Raw genomic sequence first — 24,221 nt, 5'->3', positions numbered from 1 at the left:
AACATAACCAAATATCAATACAATTAACAATTAAATATCTTAATCTTTTACTAATTGATTATAATTAAATAATACTCCCTCCGTTTTCTAAAAATAGAAACATTTGAAACAACATGAGTTTTAATGCATAATTTGGTAAAGTAAGAAAGGGGATAGAAAAATTAGTAAAGTATGAGAGAGAAAAAAGTGGTAAAGTAAGAGAGATGAAGAGAAAAATTAATGATAGTGAATTATGGGGTCCACTTTATTAGTAGTATAAGTGGTAAAAAATTAATGTATATAGTTGTGAAGATTTCCTAAAATAGAAAGTTTAAAAGTTGCTATTTTTAAGGAATGAACTAAAATTGAAATAGTTGCTATTTTAAAAATACTGATAGGAGTATAATTGAGGCCCATGAACATAATAGAGGCCCACCCACGACTATCGTCTTCTTTTATTGAAGAGAACCCGTCGCCTATCCATCTACGGTTCTTGTTTCCGCCCTTTACTCTTCATCAGGCCACAGGTATGTTTCTTCCCCCAATAAATACATACATTTTGCAATTTTTCACAAATTATGCAGCTACAGCACTGTTCAAAAAACGCAAATTTGGGGAATTTGAGATGCGTTTTGGTGTATGGTTGGGGCTGTTTTTAACTGGACGTTTTGGTGTATGGTTGGCGTTGCCCTTAGCTAATTAAGTTCTCTAAATTTCACAACATTTAGGATCAAGAGTTGTAGGATTTGGCGGGACAAAATTGCAGAGCTGATGGATGAGACCATACCGTTCAACACACTCCACAGTAGAGAGTACCAAGGCCATAAGAAAAAGGTGCAGACCCTAGCAAACCGCTCTGAATTTGTTTATCTAGGAATTTCAGTTGATCTATTTCCGCATCGCTTTTATCAATTACAGGTGCATTCGGTAGCATGGAATTGCGCGGGCACGAAACTGGCCTCCGGTTCCGTTGATCAGACGGCCCGAGTTTGGCACATTGAACCTCATGGCCATGTAAAGATCCAATCATGCTTCATTTTGGTTTGCATTAAGCTCTAATTTCTATTGTTTGTTTCCGGTAGTGTTATTGTTTAAGCTCACAACAAATCTTGCTGCATACTGGGAACTCTTCTGCTACAAAATAAGCAAGCGATTTGAGATGAAACTAGTTCAAAATGTGCTAAATTTGCTGCGCGTGCTGAATAATTTCCTTGCATTGTGTCTCCAGTGTGGTACTAACTACTAAAGCAACCATTCGGGCCAGCCTGCTTAGGATTTACTATATTAATTTTATTATCATGAAGCTTAGGGCAAAGTTTCTGTATCACTTGCGGAATTGGAATTGAGGAGAGAATATAGGGGAAGGATTTTTCAGCTGACTTTATCTTGAATCCCAAATTCATCAAAACGGAGGATTCAAAATCCATTATATAGGAACTTGTGTATATATTGTTTTCACAATCTATAGCTCCAAATCTATTAATGTGGAATGGAAAGCTTCAAAAGGTGATAAAGTGGAGTTCATAGCAAATATCTGATCTATTTTGGTGGGTTATCGTACCTAGAATGTTTTTATTCTCTGATAAGCTGCTCATCCGTGATGCACTACAAAGGAAATTTTTACATGCTTAAATGGTCACAAGCTGGTAGCTGTTATACAAGAACATTGAAGACTTGACTCACATCGCCTGGCTCTTTATTTTATTCTGTTTATGGCTGGGTGTTACGAAGGAGAGTTTGGACTACAATAAACTATCATGCATTTGTTGATCTGTTTTTATCTAATTTGGGACCTATGATTTAGTACAAAGGAGGGTACTTAGTAATTACTATACTTTGGGGGCTATTCATTCTGACATGTGATTCCTCTGGCTTAAAAGGATTTGAAGAACTTGCAAGGATTCTGAGGAACATTTAGAGGAGGTATAGGATAGGTTCGAGCTTAGAGTAGCTTGTTATGCACCAAACCATTATTACTATAAATCCAATCTGTTAGAAATTGGAATTGTCCTTTCTAGATTGGATATAGCCTCTACACTTGAGTAAGAACTTAATCCTTGTACTGTCTTTTCTCCATTCATAGAATTACTTGTTTTTTTTCTTTCAAAAAGTTATGATTCTTGACTTTAGAGTTGGCATATTAAGTTTGGTCATCTTTTTTCGTGTGGAGCATATTGATAGAAGCAGAATAGATGATAAACTGGCTGATGCATGCAAGGCGCAACTGGGGTGAAACTTAGTATAGGAGTTTCATCCCCGTGTTTTCATCAGTTTGTGTGAATTGCATGGTGCATTTGCTCAAGAAGTTCCTTAGTTGTTCATTATCTTGATATCGGAGGTTGATAGGCCTTTGGTTTCTGAAAGTGAGTACGTAACAACTAAATTTTAGTTTTACCATCTCTCATCTCACGAGTTTTAGGGCTTCCTTCTGTGATCATCGTGACTATGCTTGCTCTTGTTTTTTAGGATGTGATAGATATGTAATCTGAAAATGCAGGGTAAGGTTAAAGATATTGAGCTGAAGGGGCATTCTGATAGTGTAGATCAGCTATGCTGGGATCCGAAACATGCAGATTTGATTGCAACAGCATCCGGTGACAAGACTGTTCGCTTATGGGATGCTCGCAGTAAGTTATGGTGCCCTAACTTAGACAATTTTGAGAATCAGAAATTTCCGTTATGCGTTTATATTGAACGCCTGGCATTTTTATACTGATTTTAAGTTAAGCCATTAGATTTCTTTTGTGTTTATCATGGAGAACCTTAAATTAAATTTCAAGTTCAGTAAATAATCAATTTCAAATTTTTATATTATCAACTTTAATTGTCTGTGCCTGCTTTCCTCCCATTGTTGGATTTCAGATTTTAAGTATTTACAATCCATTGTCGAATAATGGTGATTTATTTAATATCCTCCAATATAATGCAAATATGCGTGCCTACAAGGAACTTCATGGAGTTGGATATTATGCAGGGGGGATATTAAATAAATTACCAATATTTGGCTATGGATTGTTAATACTTAAAATCTTAAATCCAACAATGGGAGGAAAACATCCCTACAAGGAACTTCATGGTGTTGGATATCATGTGACTTGCATGGCTCACCATCTCATCTGCCTCCCCTCCATAATTGCTTGGTTGGTGCTAAAAAATACTTTATGGTGTTTTTCCTGTGACTTGCAGGTGGAAAATGTTCACAGCAAGCAGAACTTAGTGGGGAAAACATTAATATTACTTATAAGCCTGATGGAACCCACATTGCTGTTGGTAATAGGGTAAACTATTTCAACTCAGATTTCGTTGAATGATAACATCTGTTAGTATCAGCATCCAATGGTCTCACCTGTTTTTTCTACGTACTTCAGGATGACGAGTTAACAATATTGGATGTACGCAAGTTTAAGCCCATACATAAGCGCAAGTTCAACTATGAGGTATAAGTTTCAACTGACTCATTCTTGTATGTTATTCCTTCACTCAGTTTTCAGAAATGTCCAATTGTTATACATTTAGGAGGTGCTTAATATGATATAATGTAATGAAGGGGGAACAAAATGAGGTATGAACCAAATGGCAGACCTTATGTGATTCCTATGCTTGGTATGCACAGAGAATGCAAAAGTTATTGAATCTTGGTTCCTTGATTGATTCCATTCGGATCATGCTAAATCTTGTACTCCCTCTGTCCCTAAAGAGTATGCACTATTTCCTTTTTCGTCCATCCCCAAAGAGTATGAACTTTTAATTTTGAAAACTCCCTTCTCTCTAATGAGGTGGGACCCATTCTCCACTAACAATACTTAAAAAACTTTCTCTATCTATCTCTCTCTTACTTTACCGATAATGCATTAAAACCCGTGCCGAACCCAAAGTTCATACTGTTTGGAGACGGAGGGAGTAATTTGTAATTGCACCAGAAAAGAAAGACACTAGGTTTAATAAGTTACAAATTGTTAATACCATGGGTTGAGGAAGGAATGACTATTCCTAATCTGGTAAGAATGGTGTTTCATAAGAAAAGATCATACCAAGCAAATGAATGGAATGGAGGTAGGAATGACCATTCCATTCCCTCCTCTATTACTTCATACCAAACACCTCCGTAGTCTTCATATAGTTATAGTTATTCTCTTTATTAACAACTAGAGAAACTTTTACCTTTTTTTCCGAGTGTTCCCTTTTTTGTTTTCAATTGTTGTCGATTCTTGGTTGCAAAAATACATGTGCCATTTCTTTCCATTTGACAAGTCAAGTTATAATATTGAGCCCTTTCTCCTCTTACAAGGATTAAGTTATTTATAACTTGAGTCTTTCAGTGGCTGGACAAATTAAATTTGACCCATCTCAATTCCTGTTATCGGTATTCTGATTGAAGCAGCATATCTTGTTACGGTTACTTCCATGCTCTGCCTGTTTAATATCAGAATGGTGCAAGACACTGAAATATGAGGATAGAGATTTTAATACCAACATTCACCTCTTGTTACGTATCAGGTGAATGAGATAGCATGGAACATGACGGGTGATATGTTCTTTTTAACTACTGGGAATGGTGAGAAAGGAAAAGGTCATGTTTTTGTTGTCTTGTCTTGACTTTGCTGTTTGATGCCTGACCATGTACCCCCCTCTCCTTTTCTGGTTTTGCTCCATCGTAGGTACTGTTGAAGTGCTTGCCTATCCATCACTCCGAGCAGTTGGAACCCTCATGGCTCATACAGCAGGTTGCTATTGTATTGCGATTGACCCGGCAGGAAGGTGCGCCTCAGATCAACATCTGATTCCTTTTTTCTATGTGTATATTAAAATAGACTGGTCATTCTATGTATCCAGGCCGTGCAACTGTGTAAACCTTATCTAATATGAGGGGGTTGACAAAAAATGATTGCTAGATGTCAATACAATCTTTCTGGAACTATTTTTTGTCCTTGTGTAGGTATTTTGCTGTGGGAAGTGCTGACTCATTAGTCAGCCTCTGGGATATAAAGGAGATGCTTTGTGTCCGTACATTCACAAAACTTGAGTAAGATGCTCTCTCCTTCTATCTTCTGAACCCTTTCCCATGGCTTCTCCACTAAGATCGTAATTTTGTGCGAATCTCATCAAGTTGAGAATACTTGGACCGTTTCTTTATCTTTCTAGGTGGCCTGTTCGGACTATTAGTTTCAATCACACTGGAGAATACATTGCTTCTGCCAGTGAGGACTTGTTCATTGATATTGTGAGTATGCCTGAATTGTATGCTCTAGCTTCAATATGGCACTTTGATACCGATCAATTTCCTGCAATATCTGTTCCCTGTTCTAGTTTTATCTTTTACTTGTTTATTGTTTTAGGACTATAGTCATTAGTTTGTTAAAGATAAGTTCATCTCTTAGAGTTTGTGTTTCTTAGAGACAGATTATTATCAATGTCAACACGTATTAGTGGACGTATCAATACATGACAATTCAACTGTCAACACTAAATATAGATGAGAATGAACAAAATCATGTACTAGAAAAATAGATATAGATTATATGGAATATTCGAGTAAAATAAGGATATTCCACAACTACATAAAGTGACCCCATAATTGAAATCATGCTGCAGTAGTGAGGAATTTCGTGTTGTCAGCTATTATGCTAAATTTTCCACAGTCCAATGTTCACACAGGCCGACCAGTCCACCAAATTCCGTGCCGTGCAGCCATGAACAGTGTGGAGTGGAATCCCAAGTACAACTTACTTGCATATGCTGGAGACGACAAGAACAAATACCAGACTGATGAAGGTATAATTCTTTTCCAGGATAGGTAAATGTGAATGAAGTTCCCTTTGTATGAAAAATCACCTTGCTGTTGTAATGACCAGGTGTTTTTCGAATATTTGGGTTTGAGAGCGCCTAGCTTAACCTTACCCGGCTGCTGCTGAGAGCTGCAAGAGCCCAACACTGTGAAAATCTATTTGGCAAGACATCGTCTCATTTCTGGAAACAATGAACACGCTCTATACGTCTTAATTCCTCTGCTTGATTGAATTTTTGTTATATCAGGACGTAGGCTATTTTACTTCTGCTTTTAAACTGGAGCTGGTCTAGCCTTGTGCACTTTGAAACAGTAATGTAATCTGACAAATAGATAATATACATCGTTTACATGAGTTGAGCAGACTTTGTTGATAAGTTACACTAACCCAATTTTAGAAATCCCAAAAGTATTAATTATGTTGTAGAGAGAAATTTCGAAGCATAACAAGAGTAGAAAATATGTACACCACAAAAATGACAGTTTAGCGTACTTCTATCTTGGATCCATCTATCCTACCAAAGTCTAATTTACCATGTTGCTTGGTCAATCAAACGCATGTATTTGGTCTGTTGTAAAATATGACCATCACCCTCATAATGTAGTAAGTGGTATTTTCTTTTCTTTTCTTTTATAAAAACAATCCTTTAAATTAGCTTACTTCAATTTCTTCTCTACTCCATATTTATTTTATTTACTCTCCTAATTTATTCTTTTCTTTATATACTTTATTCTTTCTCTATTTTAACTTATATTGTTTTCTTAAATTTAGTAATGAAAAGAAACACATTAATTATCTAACAAGAAATTCATAAGTTTTGAAATACTTATTTATAAACAACATTAACATTGGATTCACTATTGCTATCAACTTAATCTTCACAAACTAAAATCTTCCATCTTCACGACTCATAACTCTTGATATAGCAATATACAATTGTCCGTGAGTGAAGACATGTCCTCAAATACAAACTAACATGTGAAAGTGATTGGCCTTGACTTTTATTAATCGTCATAGCATACGACACGGCCAAAGGAAACTACCGCCGTTGAAACTTGAACGGGAACCTTAGATCAGATGGTACCAAGGACATTCTATTCCAGGTATCAAAACTTTATGACCAACCACAACCTCGGCCTCCAAAAGATGATCACCTAATCGAGTAATTATCAAACGGGTACCATCACACAATCCATAAGAATGATCTACATTTCTCAACAACATGACAGAAGTCCCAACTTTCAACAACAATTAATGATTAGGAGTACCTGAACATTTCAAACTGTTCAAAAATTCAACAGAGTGTATTTCAGCATGACCATATGATGTCCATCAGAGTTCACAATGCTATCAAAGCTCAAATAATTTCTACCAGAAGCTAATCTAAATAAATCATAAACTGATTAACTTCATCAACCATCTCTAAAATAGGTGCAAGAAGGCGGGCAGCAGATGGAAAATGGGGGTCTATAAGACCATGTTTATCAGCAACCGTCCAACCCAACCCAACCATCCACTTTTTCAATATTTAATTCATTTCTATCTCATCCACATCATCTTCCACATCATTAATATTCACCCAACCCAACCACACATATTTTCATGGTTTATCAATGACCACCCAACCCCACTATTATATATTTATTTTTATATTATTTTTAATACTATTATTATTACATGAAATACTTATTATTGCTCACTCCAACCATGTGGGGTGTTTACAACATTCTTGGTTTGTGATATGGCTTGGCTTGAATGTTGATTTTGAAATGAACTTTGAAATTGCTCAGAATTCGGAAAATCATCAAAGCTAGGGAAATAATCTTGAGAAGGGTTAATATTTTGGGAAGGGTTGAAGTTTTGGGAATCAGAGAATATAATATCCTCATAATCCTCCATAGCTAGCAACAAGGGAAACTAGAAAATATGAAATTCTACTAAACAATAAGGATTATAGGAGGAGAAAAGATGATATTTTTTTGTGTGCAAAACTATAGCAAATGTGGTCTCTATTTATAGAGGAAGAAAAATGATGAATTTTGGTATAAATTTTATAATTTTTTAATATAATACATTAAAGATATATTAATTATTAAAAATAAAAATATCAGCCAATGAAATTGTGCCATTTGGCACAACCTCATTGGCTGAATGGTGAAATGAGAAGGGAGACTCGTCGGTTGGTTTGAGGAGAGAGAGCGACATGGGTCGAGGAGAGAGAGAGACCCATGTTTAGATTTTTTTTTTTTTTTAATTGTAAAATTACGTGGATGTCGACTCCAATGACCGATAAAGGTGGTCTAATGCAGCCCCTGTCGGGCGGCCTACATTACAAGTGCTCTAAGTTTTAAAAAGCAGGAATACATTTTTTCGATGTTATAATTAGATGACTAAAGTTTAAGTGCCAAATAAATAAATTAAATAAGTGATTTTCATCTCCAATTTTGCTAAAATTACTAACGTGTACTTAAAATACCATATTTGTATTATAAAGAGTACTATTAAACAAAACTTCCTATTCAAACATATACTCCTAATTTGTTTATTTTCAATAAAATACTTATCTCTATTTAATCTTGTAATCGGTTTTAAAATCATTTTTTTTCTAGGCTTAATCATCTAAATCATAATATATTTTTGAATGTACCCTATAGTGAATTGGTTCAAATTAATAAATATTTTTTTAATATACCGTATAGTGAATTAAATAATATTTATAGTTATATAAGATTGATTGCACAAGTGAATTGTAAGACAAACATAATTTTATAATTAAATTGTAAAACAAAATTTTTTCAATTATTTTTACAAGGGTTAAATAGTGATAAATACCATATTTAAAAAATATGAAGCTTAGTACTATTAACTTTGATGCCTATATTTGTTTAGCAATATTACCTCCGTCCATAAAAAACAGATTAATTTTATCATTTTTGGGTGTCCACCAAAATTAGACTAATTTTGGTATGAAAAGTTTTAAACAAATATTAACCTTTCTCAGTAGAATGTGGATCCCACAATTCATTAACACTAATTCCACCACATTTTCTCTTCATCTCTCTTACTTTACCAAATTTCTTATTAAAATTCGTGTCATTTACAACTTTGTCAATTTTTTTGGACGGAGTTAGTATCATTTTTAATACAAATACTTAGTTTCGTAGTTTTTTTGAGGATAGTATAGTTTGTTGACATGAATGGATTTTAAGTTTTTTTAAAAAAATAATTACAATAATACTTATAAAATAATCCATTATAGTATGATATATTAAGAAGATTAATAAACATATTATTAAATATACCTTCAAAAGTAAAAATTATAGTAAGTGTTTATTATAATTATTATTTTTTCACAAATTATTTTTTAAATAAAGGACTGCGAAATACTGTAATAAGTATAAAGGATTAACCCCAAAGAAACAGACTTCAACTACTTAGAATGAATGTAGTACTATAATTTAATTGGTTAGTGCATATTACTAAGATTTTAGTATTTCAAAATATATAATATTTTAAATTCATTGTATATAGAGCTTTGCATAACTTGATATGCATTATTACTACATGCATTTTTAATATTGGGGAAAACAGATTTCTTATTTCATATGTATATAAAGTAAACTTTCACATAAAATAACGATAACATTTTATGCATTTGGTTAGTTTTGAATAATGTGACAATATACACTACCCTTTATATTATAAGAAGCTATACAGACTTTATGTGTTTAGATTTAATTATAAGTATATTTTTAATTTTATTTAATTCTATAAACTTAGTAGTATTATTTACTCCTAATTGGAGACTAACTAAAATATATTAAATAAATACTTTAATTGTATAAATATAGGATGAAAATTGAAATATTACATATTTGTGTTACGATTTTAATTGTAAATTAATTCGGAGAAGAAGTATTACAATAATAAATAAAATTTCAATTTTGATCCAGACAGAAGCCACCAACAATTCCAATTTTGATTGAAATATAAAGCAAAATATAAATTTAATTACACAATTAAAGAAGAATCCACACAAATAAAGCCCAAATACTAATATCCTCCATAAATTAAAATCTCCTAGCCTGCCTCACCCACCCCCACCACCCTCTCGCCGCCACGCCCACCGCCCGCCTCTCCTTCCTCACCCGCCGCACTGCCCCATCATCGGGGACAGACGGCTCTGCATCGAACGTCGATAACAGTAAGCTCACATTTTTAAAGCTTTCACCTTTTTACCTGCTTGATTTTCCATAGATTTGGGGAATTTCAATTTTGTTGTTGTTGTTGTGGATTTTTATTATCCTCCCATGTTATTTTGGTTTTGAAGGATATCAAAGAGTAGTTGAAGGAAAATCGCATATGCGCGAGAGGATTTCGGTGACTGTACAGCGCCGGCGCCGCTTACTCTCTTTGATAAGAGTGTCCGCAACTCTCTCATTGTATTAGTATAGATTACCAACTTCGGCAGATGCGGATCGGCCATGATTGCCGAGCCACTCACCATAGCAAAGCACATCACAGTTGGCTTGGTGCCCATCAGCAACTGAAGCGGAGGATTTAATTACACCCTTAACTTCGCCCACATAATTTCCTTAAAACCCTAAATCTCTGCATTCCTCATGGCTCCGTTCTATTAACTCATCGCCGCATCGATTCACCAGCGAATTATATATTCTTTTTTGAGCATTTATTTGTTGGAATTCGGATTGCAGTATGTCGGATAAGCATGTGATTAAGCGCGCCAAGTATAAATCTTCCACCAAGGACCCCGGCGTTCCTGGCGTCCTCAAACTGGTTGTTAATTTATGCCCTACCACTTCGCATTATGTTCTGTGTGTTTCTTTCTATATTATACTGGTATAAACGGGTTTGCTGTATTGTTTTGGGATTGTTCTGTTACTGTTAAGTGGAATCAAATTGGTATTATTCCTGAACGTGTTGCTATGCACAAAATGATGTTAAGTAGGATTTGCGGCGCTGTAGGAATGTTCGATTAACTCATTGTTTGGTGGTTTTCTGTTTCTCAGAGCATAGAAAGATTCATCTTCATGCCAAATGATCAAAAATCGGGCGTCAAGCTAAATGTGGAGTTTAAAACAGTTAAAGGTGCATTTTCGACCTCACTAGGCCTAAGATATCGATTTTATTTCACTAAATTTGTAGCTGCAATTAATATTGACTCAGTTTGCTTATAATCACCCCATGTTAGTCATACTTGTGTATCCAAAAACATTGCATTTGGGTTTTAAGGATCTCAAGTCCATGAATATAAATCCTTGCTGGTTGTTTGGATGGGGATAATCATCAACCAAAACCCAATCTAAAAGGATTTACATTTTGTCTGCGTATTAAACGCAGTGTCACAAACAACATATCTGTACTTATCCTTGTCAATTTCAGGTCACAAATTCACCAAGGAGGGTTCCAAACAGGCCCTGCTTAATCTTACACAGGAACAGGTCCGGAGTCTTAATAGTTTGCAATTCTCAGAACTTCAATTTTTCTTGAGGTGTTGTATGTTGTCCTATTCCCCAATGCAAGTAACTTATATATATGTGTTATTCCAGGGGGGGAATTACATTTTCGAATTTGACAGTTTTGCCGAGCGCGATGTTTGCCGGGAATTTGTTGGTGAGTCACAGTTACGAGTTGTTATGCTCCATATATCAATACACATACATCATTGCATCTTGAGGTTGTCTGGTAGAATCGGAATGGGCTGGATTTGCCATCTTATCCAACAGCCATGTTGTTTTCTTTTGTTTTCCCTAATTATGTTCCACATTCCACTAGATTTGGTTAGAAAAGATTAAATATGGTTTTCTTTTGACAGGCCCTCCACATACCTGATAAGAAAAGCTTTCTTGCTGTGTCGTTGTGTTAACATGCCGTATAAAGTTGCTATGGTCCATGAGTAATGTCTTTGGATATAGTTGGAATCTGAATTCTGAAATAAAAAATGTGAAATAACTTGTAAAGGAGATGTTCACATGTTTGATTAGTATAGAAAGACTAAAGTTCAAAATTGGTCCCGTACAATTGCCCAAAAAACCTTTTGGTTCTACACATTAAGTGTGATAGTTCTGGTCCTAAACAATATGTTTTGGTCCATATCTAATGGTTCCATCAAAACTTACTTAACTGGCAACCGCCTTTTGGCCTAATTGATGAGTTAAATATGGACCAAAGCATATTGTCTAGGGGACCAAAAGCTAACACACTTAAATGTGTAGGGCCAAATAGGTTTTTTGTGCAAATGTACGGGACCAGTTTTGGACTTTAAAACGTGATTGACTGATAATTATTTTGAAAGAACCGTTAAATATGGACCAAAAACCCATTGTTTAGGACCAAAAACTAACACATTTAATGTATAGGGCCAAAAAGTTTTTTGAGTAACTGTACACGACCAATTATTGCTTTAGTCTAATAGAAATGTAAACTTATGTTGAAACGCTAGTATGCGTGAAACAGCGTGATTGACATTTAGAGCTGTTACTCTCAAAATTCATACAAGTTACTATACCTTACAATGAAGTTATACTATTTATGTACAGCCAGGGCTATTGCATTCTATACTGAAGGTGGGAAAGCAGTACCGGAAAGAACTGCTCCTCCAGTAACCAACGAGCAACTTAGTAGCATAGAAACAGAGCGCAGAATCAAGCTACTGCAGGAAAATAGGTAAACTGTTTTCTATTTCTAATTAAAATCTCCCATCCATGTATTAAATTCTTTGTTATTACGGAATTATCTATGATTTGAAAAGGAAAAAGCATTCGTTTTCCATTGTATATATGAACTGGGTTTCTTCCCATGCATTAACCACGAAGGTGAAATTAATGCAAATTCCAGTAGGGACAGTGAGCCTACTGGTAGAAACTAGAAAACCCAAGATTCTTCTCCTAAATAATTGGATAATGCTCACTCCAAGGTTTGGAAGTCCATTATTTCCAGGGACTGTTATATTATACTCCCTCCGTCCCAACTAAGTGAGACATTTCTATTTTGGCACAAGAATTTAGGTAATGGTGTGTAATGATTTAAATTGTAATATTAAAGTAGGAGAAAGAATGAAGTACTCCCTCTGTCCTAAGGTAGTTGAGCATGTCTTTTCGGCACGAGATTTATGAAATTGATGTATTAAAAGTTAAAATGGAGAGAGTAAAGTAAGATGGAGGAAGAGAGAGTAAAGTATGAGAGAGGATAAAGTTTTTGCCAAAAATGAAAATGACTCAACTACCTTGGGACAACCCAAAAAGGAATACGACTCAACTACCTTCGGACATGGGGAGTAGGAAACGGAAAGAGAGAGTGAAGTAGAATAAAGTAACAGAGGGAGTAAAGTAGGAGAGATAAGAGGATAAAGTAAGATAGAGAATGAAGTTAATTATTGCTAAATGAGGAAATGCCTCACTTTAGCTGGGACATCCCAAAAAGGATTACGCCTCACTTAGGCTGGGACGGAGGGAGTATTTGTTTTTTATCTTATGCCCACACATGTTACTAGACAAGATCAAATGATTTGCTGTGAGCCTGTGATGTAAGATGCAAGCCTAACTAAGAATATAAAATTGTATCCTAGGTGTACTTGTCTTAGATATCAGATTATCTTTGACTTAGAGATTTAAGTGTCATCTCATCTAGTACTCAAGAGCCCATTGAGCCCAATAAGTAACTTAAAATAGACATCAACATTATCATAGTGCATCCTGGGTTTCTTTAACAAGCTGCAATATTTTTGGTTACTTTTTATTGTGCACTAGATTCCTAGAATCGTTTGGTTCTGAGTAGGTCGTCCTCGTAGTTTTAGTTGCTTCTATTATAGTAAAGCTATTTAACTGTACATTTACGGAGTGCTCTAAGATGCACTGATAAAAATATCACTGTGGTGTGGTGCTATATTTAATGGTTGGGCATGTAATTGCTACAAAGCTACTCTTCCAAGCCTCCAGCACTGCATTGTACTATTGTCTCCACTCCAGCCATTATCTTTTTCTCTTTCTCAGTATGCTCGCATTATGATGTATTGATGGTTGATGTTTTTGTAAATGGAACACAGAAAGATATACCCAATCACATTTGCTCGTGAATTAAATGTGTCAAACTTGTTTGTCATTGTCTAGATTTTATCGTCAGTATACATATAAGAAGAATCTACATGTGAAAGTTTAGTAAAGTGCAACTAATAGTTCTTCCTTTATTTACATAGTATCTTTGTTATTCTAGCATGAATTTAAGCTCCAGTTTGAGCCTAAGCCTAATTTGCTCTCTAAATGAAATTTCAGTATGTTATTTTTAATATTGCTTATAGTTAATGTACTAAATAGGTGTAATTGGCAGTGAGTTACAGACACTGCACAAGCAATTTGTGTTTGGAGGTATACTGACAGATGATGAATTTTGGGCAACAAGGAAGGTTAGTTATTGGAATTTTATGTTAATGCCAGACTATTTTGTACTCCAAACATTCCTAAAACTATATGTTACCTATGGAGTATGGGGCGAATTTGAAATGCGTGTAAGATATGAATATGATACGGGGGTGTAGACATGCCGATTTTCCAAAAATGAAGTACATTTTTTATTATTTTATACTCCTCCGTCCCATAAAAATATGGGCGGATGAGATGGCACGAGAATTAAGATAAAATTGGTAAAATAAGAGAGAGGAGGAGAATGGTAGTTAAAGTAGAGTTAGTGGATAGTGGGGCCTACATTATTAAATTGATATAACTTTCCAAAAATGGAATGCACATATTTTTGTGGGACAGATGAAAATGGAAAATGGAAAGTGCACATATTTTTATGGGACGAAGGGAGTATTTATTAATATAGACTCCATTTTATATAAATTAAAATCTACAAGTAAATATGAAAATACCTCATAATCCATGATATAACTACATAGCAATAATAGTACTCCAATAATAAACATAAAGCACACCAACTAAAGTCTACAACATGTACCATTTCACGCTGAGAGAATGGGTCGTGTGTGAAGGGAGACAGAGGAGGCAGCTCTTTTTCTCTAAAATTAGGGCTTGGAATAATTTTTTTGGTCAAACTTAAATTGACCACATATTAAAGCATTTTTTTCTAAACACACACTCCCTCCATCCCATTAGAAATGAAACATTGTTTTTCGGCACGAGATTTTTTGTGGTGTTGGAGAAAATAAAGTAATATAGATGAAAAAGTAGAAATGATGTTGTTTCCATTTTAGGAAATGTTTCATTTCTAATGGGACAACCCAAAAAGGAAAACTTTTCATTTTTAATGGGACAAAGGTAGTAAATAATAAAGATAGGAAAAAAAACATCCTTGGGGAGATCTCCAAAACGAGTACATCGACTAGGGAGGCATCCCCGTGCTTAGTATGTTATATTAATTTTTTAAGCATTAATTTGTAAACTGTTCATTTTCTCAATGCACCTTTGATGAAAAGGCTATGCACATTATGTGTTTGGCCAAATACGAGTAATATGTAATAGCTATATTTCATTAATGAAGTGCAGAAATTGCTAGACCAGAATGATAGCAGAAGACCAAAGCAGCGCCTAGCATTAAAAAATGAAATGTGGAGCATAAAACCATTATCTGATGGCCAGGTAAAAATAACCATCCTTTGCAGAGATCCAGTTTTAAATTACAAGTGTATATGTATGGTTGAGCATGCAGCTCTATGCTTGTCTTGTTGTGAGCACTGACTCTTACTTGCTATTCTTGTTCTGTTGTAGCAGAAATTAATTTTCTCAGTCCAAATTTTTGCTATCTTGATTTGGTTGTATTAGAGAGAGATTTTTGTTTGGTACGACTTCTGTATAGTGGATAGTTATGAGCTTTTCTTAAGTCCATTAAAAAGTCTAGTCAAATGGAGTTGCTTTTGGGCCTCTTATGGTACACCTTCCTACTTGATAACTCATTTGTTTGTCATTCATTCTCATTGGGAAAAAGAGAATGCCCTACATCACATGTCTAGTATGGTAGTTTTTTCAAGCTCGTGGTTGATGTGCTGGCCCTAGAGGCTAGAGCATATGCTCTATTGATTTTTATATTTATGCTTTTACAAATACAATACACTTGTTAATCAATACTCCCTAAGTCCGGTTCGAAGTGTCTCACTTTTCTTTTTGAGTTGTCCCATTCCATTTTAGGAAATATAAAAAGGGTTTTTCATTGCGTAATAAGTAATTGTGTAATTGCATTTTGACTTTTCTTTCTTTCTCTCTAAAAAGGTAGAAAAAGACATAACTTATCATGAATATCAATTATTTTTTTATTTTAACTTTTTTTTGTATATATGATGATTATTTAAATTTAAAAGACAATAGCTGATGCTCTCCTAAACAAACAGATGACTTACAGCATGTTTCTGGAAGTACAAGTGTAAAAGAGTAGCTGACCCTAACAAAGAAGAAAAAAAGAAATAACTGATGCACAGCCTTCAATTAAAGAAAGCCAAAAAGAAAATAAAATTACAGAGTAGGATGACATATTTCCTTTTGGAGGAGGGAAGTGGACTCTTAAGTTTATTTGATTTTTGAGTGTGCATATTTCACGTATATGTCTTCACGGGTAGAAAAATCATAGACACTTGAATTCCATGTTGAGCCACCCTTCCTGTGGTGTTCCACTAAAATGTTTTTAAAACGATGATAAAAGTGACTTTTTGGTGGTTTTGAGAGTAACAATGCCTGGTTCTTCCTAACAGATCATGCTCTCTTTATAGCTGTACGGAATTAATATTATGTAGGGGGGGGGGGGGGAATCTGTAACTAATTTGATGTTGTTTGTACCTTGAATTGGGAATCGTCATATAGCTTGATTCCATTGCATCAGCTGAAACCTGCCTTATTATAAATTTTGACATGGTCTATGGTTATTTTTTGTATTAACATTTAACCTCCCATTCCTGTCTCTTTTGTTGTATTTCAGTCTAACAGAGTGACATTTAACTTGACGCCAGAACTCATTCATCAGGTATGCTTTCTTCTCCCTTCACATTTGTTTCTCTCATCAGTGTGTTTCTTTTCTGTAGACCTGTGTAGAGCCACGATAGCTTTTGTTATTAGATACATAAGTCAATTTGACTACCAATTTAAGCCTTGCTATGTTACCTATTTTATATTCATGGGGGTAAACGATATCTTATACAATTGAGCATTACATATGATGCAGAAACTAGGACTTGTTCGTTTTTATATCCAAAAGCATCTCCTCAGTTTTGGGCCTTTTGGCCCACTAATTTTTCTTTTCAACACCTATATCATCAATCCTCAATCCTGTATCATCACTTCAATTGATCCACCACTTACATATCACTTCTTTGTTCCTAACCACTAATTCAAAGTGGGCCCCAAAATAAAATATAAAAAAAACCAACCAAATGCATTCTCATTTCCACACCTTGAAGTTCCAGACTACCGATTGTTTATCAAATTATTTTTTCATTGCTTAGAAGAATCAATAAATCTTCATAACCTCAATGGAAATGTACTTTGTACTCTGATAACACAATCTAGCAAACCCATAAACTTCTGAATTTATCTTTCCCCATAAACCCTCATTTGTTTTTCCAATTCTCTACATGCCAGTAATATCATCAAGTGACACGCTCTAACCCATTGTATGCATTTGAATTTTACATATTTAGTCCGTAAGTAAGCACTAAGCACTCTCTTTCTGTAGCCAGTTGCTAGGCCTCCTCAAGCCTATTCTTTCTTGGGATTTTTTTTGTTACCTTCTTTGATTACTTGGACCATTATAGGGTAAGTTTGAAACTTTTAGAGAAGTATGTGAGAGTAGTTGTCTATTCATGCATGGCTAGAGTGTATAAATTGAGAAATTCTCGTTGTTTAATGATGTGTAATTTTCGAGTTCAAATATCGAGTGCAAGATCACACAAGTTTAATAAAAATAACTCTAAAATTACAACCTATCTGCAAGAGTACAGATGTAGTTGTAGTAAAAGAGTGTCGAACCACAAGGAGGCGTATGTTATTTAATTTGAGATTAAAAAAACTAAAATTTGATAAAGAGAAGATAAAACACAAAAAGATAAACAAAAATACAAAACTTAGAAAATAGAGGATAAGAAGAAATCATTGCTCCAATATGTCTCGGGCTTATGAATTGGGATACTTCGATGGACTACTATGATCAAGACTATGTTTAAGAGGATTAAGTTTGTTTTACGCTCCCTATCCGCTGAACACTTCAAGAGAATTGTAAACCTAGGATAAGCTGAACACGTCTCCCAAGTTCTACTCACTAACCTATCACCACCACTAGGTCGCGTAGCAAGCTTTAGATTAGCTTCTTCAATTGTCAAACACGATAATTAGCTCATTTTAACTTAATGCAGCAGACACTAAACCAAATTTAAAGATGAAAACTATCGATCCACTCGAGATTATCTCCCTGAACAAGTATCAAATCTCGAGTTCCTTGCATATAAGTACGACCAAAATCTATGCTAAAAAGGCAATAGAATAATGGCTACAAAATTGTACCTATCCAGACGTCTCAAGATTAGTAGAAGAATTAAACAATTCATAAACAAGAATCACACATAAATTGAACCATAAAAGTCATCAAATTATCCGCAATTCACCCTACAACATATTCGGAGCAACGAAGGAAATCTAGCCAAACATACTAAAATGAATTACACCAAAAGAACCGTGAACCGTAAACTCCGTGGTGTTCTCCAACTCTAGATGATGGATGATCTCCTCCGGGATGGAGTTTGGATCGTTCGTTCCTCTTCTCTCCTCTTCCTTCTTTCTCCTATTTTCTGTCTCCCAAAAAACGTCTCTCCCCAAATCCCCAATATTTTGGGCATTAAAAATACTCAAATTAAACTTTCCTCTCCTACTTTTTGTAACTGCCACGTCTTTTCCTTCTGCAGCCTTTTTCCTCTTTTTCTATATTTCTTTCTGTCTCAAACGTCCCATCCACTCTCTCTCTCCATTCTTTTCTTCTGACACAAAACTGCAATATTGCAGTTAGAATCAATGAACTACCCGGCCGGGTAGAATTATTAGGCATAAAATTCACCCGGCCGGGTGACCAATTTTGAGGACTTCCTGGAATTTTCGTATTCTGAAAATCATACCCGGCCGGGTGGAATTATTAGGCAAACAATACACTCGGCAGGGTGCCTCATTTTGAGAGCTTTCTGACAGCTTTTTCACCATCCGAGCTTCATTCTTTGTTTCACCATTTATTCCTCTTCCTACACCACAAAACATACTTTTGCGAGCATTAAACTATATAAATCATGTAAAGTTAGGAGAATAAAAATGTACAATTTGATTCACATCATTTAATATGCAAGTCTTTGTCTTATGAATGCTTATAGTATGTTTCATTCACAAATCTTGCTAAGTGGTTCCCTGAAACCCTCTTACATATTGTTTTAAACTTTTACACAGATATTTGCTGAAAAACCAGCTGTTCGCCAAGCATACTTGAAGTTTGTCCCGCACAAGGTAGGAAGAATGCCAAAAAATTCTATTCCTTTTTCAAAAGTTTATGACTGGTTAATATTTTCGGTTAATATTTTCTTAAGCTCCTACACTGTAAATCTGCAATATAATGTCTATTTTGGAGTCTTAGATGACGGAACCCAATGATGAATTTAAATGCCAGGATATCATAGGAATAATATTTAAATAAATCATGCAATTTTAATGTAATTATCTATCTAGAACTCATATACGACAGAAGCGAATATTAAATTAAAAGACCCCTACCTAGTATGCCCATAGAGTTTGATTAGTTTACCTATTGTGCAAAATCTTCGATTTGATTATTGTTGTATAATCTCGCTCCACCAGTAATTCAACATTGAAAATAACCTAGCTTATTCTACATATAACTCAAATAACCTAGCTTATTCTATCATAAATCAATACCACTACCCAACACACCAAGGTATATGGTTGCAAAAAAACCTGCACTTTCTAGTACATTAAAGCAGTGCATAAAATCAACCACATATACTTAATGTTTCCACGTAGGTTGAGAACAACAATCTCTGAGACCTCATTCTTCACTAACAGCACAATAGAACTTATCTCACTATGAATTCCATTTCAATACAATAGCTGCACTAGTATCACCTGTTAGTTAAGATAAACGTAATATCAGACTGATACCTCAACCTTACGCAGTAGGCTATCCATATCTATTTGGGTTGTGAACTTTCTTATTCTACAAGGATCTGACTTAATGATCTTATGTTAGTTTGAATCCACCACACGTCCTACAATGTAGAAGATGGACTTTTTTGCAACTAATATAATCAACAGAATATAAAAGGCCAGCTAACAAAATAACTTCATTCTCATAAATAAAGGAATAAACAAAACAACTCTAAAACATGCTTTTAGATACAAACCCTAGCACTGCACTCATCATCATGTTAATTGGGAATCTCATTATTTAATACTCCCACCGTTTCCTAAAAATAGAAATTCTTTCCTTTTTAGTCCGTTTCCTAAAAATAGAAACTCTCCATTTTAGGAAATGGACCCCACAATCCACTAACACTAATTCCACTACTTTCTCTCTCTCTCTCTCTCTCTCTCTCTCTTACTTTACCCATTTTTTCTTTTCCTATCTCTTACTTTAAAACTTGTGCCATTTCCAAAGTTCGTATTTTTAGTAAACCCGGGGGAGTATCCTAGAATAAAATATAGTTTGTCTTTCTAAGAACTTGTTTTTATATGTTTTCCTTCATAGTTCATACCAGCCTGTTTCCTAGTGTTAAATAATAATTCTAGTCTGAAGGATAGGGCTTGGCTGCCAAGAATGAGTTCAGAAATTATATCTTCAAATGTTTAACCTTCTGTGCAATAAATCAGTTGTAACCGGAGGAGGCAGTTGCTACCACTTAAAATCATGATAATCTAGCCACTTCAGTATTCAGTAATATGCTTGTACATAATTCTGCCACAATGACATAACTGGTAAGGATGTATTCTTGTATTCTCAGTTGAACGAAATCGAGTTCTGGACCAAATATTCAAGAGCACAATTTCTTCACAGTACGAGAAATGTAGTTGCAGCTGCAGCAGAGGGTGATGAAGATGAGGAGCTTGCTGTTTTCTTGAAGAGAGATGATATGCTGGCAAATGAAGCTCGGAGAAAGGTAAGTTCACTTGAAGTTTGTTTTTTCACCTTCTGTTGGCATTTTTTAAAGCTGGAAATGCATCTTGCTTCTGAGATTTCTTTTTCATCTGATTGCACTTATTTTTTTACCAGATTAGGCGTGTTGATCCAACTGTGGACATTGAAGCTGATGAGGGTGATGATTACACACATCTCCCGGTAAATTGATCAACAATCATATTTTTCAGGCACTTTGCTGGACTATGGTTCTATATGGGTTTTTATCTGTCTGTTCATATCTGTGTGTATAGTTTTTTCCTGATATTGAGTCCAAGGACAAATGTTGTTGAACAATTTAATTTGATAGGACCATTCTTGTTTGACACAGTACTTACTACTGACATTTTGTGTAACTCTACTTTTATGTTGTTAAATGCCCATTTTTGTTGACAGTGTTCTGTGGTATATAACTACTTGATATGTGCTGCTATCTCATTTTATAGTATATGCTATGTTTTTAATTGTAGGATCATGGGTTAGTTCGTGATGAGACCAAAGATGTTTTGGACCCTCGGTATGAGCCATACCGACGATCATTCTCGCAAGATTTGAATCAGCATTCTGCAGTTGTTCTTCAAGGAAGAGTTGTGGGTAAGTCATCCTAACAGGTTAACTCTTGCTGATTTCATTTGGCTCTCTCTTTGTTTTTGTCTGCAATCATATCATCCAAAGTTATGATTTGCGCAAATCTGTCTTATCTTAGCAAATGAGTACACTTAATGAATGTCTTTGTTTCAGTTTCGAGATAATTATATGATAGCTTTACTTTTTCTTTCTGTGACATTAACATGAGAATAGATGCTGAGCTGACTGAACCAAGAGATGTTGCTGAAGCCCTTACCAGGAAAAAGCAGGGTAGGTACTCTTTCAACTTTGTTGGCCATTCTTATGGATACAAGCACTGCTCAGTTTCATGATCTTATAATGAGTTGGCATATTAATATTGAGTATATATTTGCAGCTGAACTATCTGAGGACAAATTAAATACAAATTTTGAGAAAGAACTATCCAACAGGATTTCTCGAAGTGCAGAGCTTGAAGATCTTCAGGGCCCTCAAGATCCTGCTGTTGCACCCCTCAGTATCAAGGTTTGGCTGTCATTTAAGTAATAAACTGCATTAGTCTCCAAGAGCATTAAGTTTTGAATGCCTTGACTCCTTTGACAGGATCCGAGGGACTACTTTGATTCTCAGCAGGCCAATGCACTAAAAGCGTTGGGAGATACAGGTTCAGCTGCAAAACCCTTGATTTCCAGTGCGAACGCACGGCAAGCTTATGACTCATTAAGGAATGCCATAATTGATATTAATGAAATGGGGTTAACTGAGCCGATAATGAATCAGGAGGTTGCACTAAAGGTATATATCCTCCACGGGTGGCTTTGCATCTCTAATTTCTTGTAATAAGTTGATCATGGTGCATGAGAGGCTTCATATTATCAGTTCTCGAAACATAAAAGTTAACTAAGTTTTACTGAAAGCAGGTCCTCAGTGGGTTGACCCAGAGTATCTCTAGCACCAAGTTCCATCTTGGAAACAGTTCCAACGACAGTATCCTCGATATGTTACCAAAAGTTACTAAGGAAGAACTCTTGCATGTAAGCTTTGCCCAATAGTTGGCCTTCACTAGTCAGACAAAGAAACATTATCTAAGTTATGGAATCCATAATGGTATGCAATAAAGTAACTTCTCTTTTGCAGCACTGGACTTCAGTGCAGGAACTCTTGAAACACTTTTGGTCATCATACCCTCTTACAACCAAGTACCTTTATAACAAGGTAAGATGTAGTTTTTTGTCTGGGTCTGGGGCATCAATCAAAGGTTATAATTATTTGGTCAGTTAAAGGAATGCCTAGTTCCAGTTATTGATGTTACCATGTTTAAATGCTGTATATTCTCCTAAAGAAACTTTGTATATTTCCCTGAAGTGTTCTAAGATTGATAAAAATTCTGTTAAGGCCATATATTTGATACACATCATTAAATTCAAAATTCTCATAAAGTAAGAGGCAGGAAGAAATTAAGAAAACAAAGTACTTCATTATTAACTGCCAATCATCATTATCCCTTGTAGAAGTGATTATCCATTACAATCATACTCCACATTACTTACCAATGTGCAGAAGACAGGGTAAAAATGAACGAATAACGTGGCTAATCCCTTGTTTCTAAAGTATTTGGGGGTTTACAATGTTACGTAGCACTTAACCTTTACTATTTTGCTCCACAAAATATCATCCTTAAGGGCTGGTCAAGGGGCTTGCAAGTTGTAAAGAATGTTTGTGATTTGAGTAGTTTATGCCAGAGAATTGGGAGTACTGTTTTTATTAAATTGTCCATTCTCAGTTAAGTCCCATTCTTCATGAAATAAAAATTCAATATTGGAAGACATTGAATATCAGTAGAATTGTTCCTGCTGGAAGTTGGTAGTTGATATGGTGGGGCATAATACATTGAAGCAAATCATACACTTAAATTGTATCCTAACTTGTTATTCATCACCAGGTCACCAGATTGAAAGACGCAATGTCCCAAGTATATCCAAAGTTGCAGGTACTTTACTTATCGATGTTCTTCAGTTATGGCCTCCTTTGCTTGGACGAATATCTTACCATGTTCCATCCTGTTTTAGGAGATCAAGGAATCTGTACAATCTGATTTCAGGCATCAGGTGTCACTTCTTGTTCACCCAATGCTTCAGGTTAGCACTAGCTTGCATGTAGTCATCGAAACGTTGCATTTGCATGTTTGAAAATTCAGATCAAGTAAAATAGAGATAACCTTGTTGTAGGCTCTGGATGCGGCGTTTGCACACTACGAGGCAGATTTACAGAGGAGGTCTGCCAAGAGCGGAGAGAAACGCAATGGGTTTATGTCGTAGTGTGATTTCACCCTTTTCTTCAGTTGCCATTGTTTTGCAAATTTGGCCGTCTTTTTCTTGAAAGAAATGTCATTCATATTTTTCCGCGTTGCCGAGGTTTCTGAATGCGTCATATATTATAACTATATCAACTGATTTTTCAGTCTTATAACTTTTATATACTATATTTATTTATGAGTATCAAGTTTTTGTAGAAGATCTAAAGGGTTTGTACCTTAAGACATTACTTTCTTTGTCCCCTAATAAGATTTCTGTTTGATTTCAACATGAGTTTTAAGAAATGAAAAAAAAATGTGTTTGAATAAATTAGTGGAATGTGTGCCTAATTATTTTTGGTAAAATGATTCTTAACGAGGGACGGATGAAAATGGCAAAATAGGACTTCTAATGT

The 24,221-nt window shown here is 35.1% G+C and overlaps 2 protein-coding genes across 3 annotated transcripts; both read left to right on the top strand.

The window, feature by feature from the left end:
- The first annotated feature begins 416 nt into the window (after positions 1-416).
- On the top strand, positions 417-6,119 carry LOC121786120 (THO complex subunit 3). Of its 2 annotated transcripts, none has more exons than XM_042184659.1 (12): positions 417-506; positions 708-813; positions 898-993; positions 2,477-2,606; positions 3,166-3,257; positions 3,348-3,416; positions 4,477-4,534; positions 4,638-4,737; positions 4,916-5,002; positions 5,122-5,200; positions 5,619-5,751; positions 5,832-6,119. In XM_042184659.1, the coding sequence occupies exons 2-12, from the start codon at positions 751-753 to the stop codon at positions 5,864-5,866; spliced, it is 942 nt and encodes a 313-aa protein (XP_042040593.1). In that variant the 5' UTR covers positions 417-506; positions 708-750; the 3' UTR covers positions 5,867-6,119. The 2 variants fall into 2 exon arrangements, with proteins under 2 accessions (XP_042040593.1, XP_042040592.1); XM_042184658.1 differs by lacking the exon at positions 417-506 and adding an exon at positions 590-621.
- A 3,717-nt stretch (positions 6,120-9,836) lies between these two features.
- On the top strand, positions 9,837-24,095 carry LOC121787707 (general transcription and DNA repair factor IIH subunit TFB1-1-like). The gene is made up of 21 exons (XM_042186523.1): positions 9,837-9,969; positions 10,096-10,562; positions 10,796-10,874; positions 11,169-11,227; positions 11,336-11,399; positions 12,326-12,452; positions 14,112-14,187; positions 15,287-15,379; positions 16,707-16,751; positions 19,208-19,264; positions 20,773-20,928; positions 21,042-21,107; positions 21,416-21,539; positions 21,747-21,803; positions 21,910-22,037; positions 22,116-22,307; positions 22,433-22,546; positions 22,650-22,727; positions 23,455-23,502; positions 23,582-23,650; positions 23,741-24,095. Exons 2-21 carry the CDS (start codon positions 10,482-10,484, stop codon positions 23,828-23,830), a joined length of 1,803 nt encoding a protein of 600 aa, XP_042042457.1. The 5' UTR covers positions 9,837-9,969; positions 10,096-10,481; the 3' UTR covers positions 23,831-24,095.
- Positions 24,096-24,221: the final 126 nt, after the last annotated feature.

The sequence above is a fragment of the Salvia splendens genome, chromosome 22 (assembly GCF_004379255.2).
Source record: "Salvia splendens isolate huo1 chromosome 22, SspV2, whole genome shotgun sequence".
In the NCBI taxonomy this organism is placed as follows: Eukaryota; Viridiplantae; Streptophyta; class Magnoliopsida; order Lamiales; family Lamiaceae; genus Salvia; species Salvia splendens.
The sequence above is the reverse complement of the archived record's forward strand: the minus strand, read 5'-3'. Positions and strand labels throughout refer to the sequence as shown.

Coding starts and splice junctions, on each gene's coding strand:
- LOC121786120 (XM_042184658.1), top strand. Junction 4,738..4,915: donor GCGATTGACCCGGCAGGAAG/GTGCGCCTCAGA, acceptor GTCCTTGTGTAG/GTATTTTGCTGTGGGAAGTG. Junction 5,003..5,121: donor CGTACATTCACAAAACTTGA/GTAAGATGCTCT, acceptor TTATCTTTCTAG/GTGGCCTGTTCGGACTATTA.
- LOC121787707 (XM_042186523.1), top strand. CDS start 10,482: ATGTCGGATAAGCATGTGATTAAGCGCGCCAAGTATAAATCTTCCACC. Junction 12,453..14,111: donor AAGCTACTGCAGGAAAATAG/GTAAACTGTTTT, acceptor TGTAATTGGCAG/TGAGTTACAGACACTGCACA. Junction 16,752..19,207: donor CGCCAGAACTCATTCATCAG/GTATGCTTTCTT, acceptor ACTTTTACACAG/ATATTTGCTGAAAAACCAGC.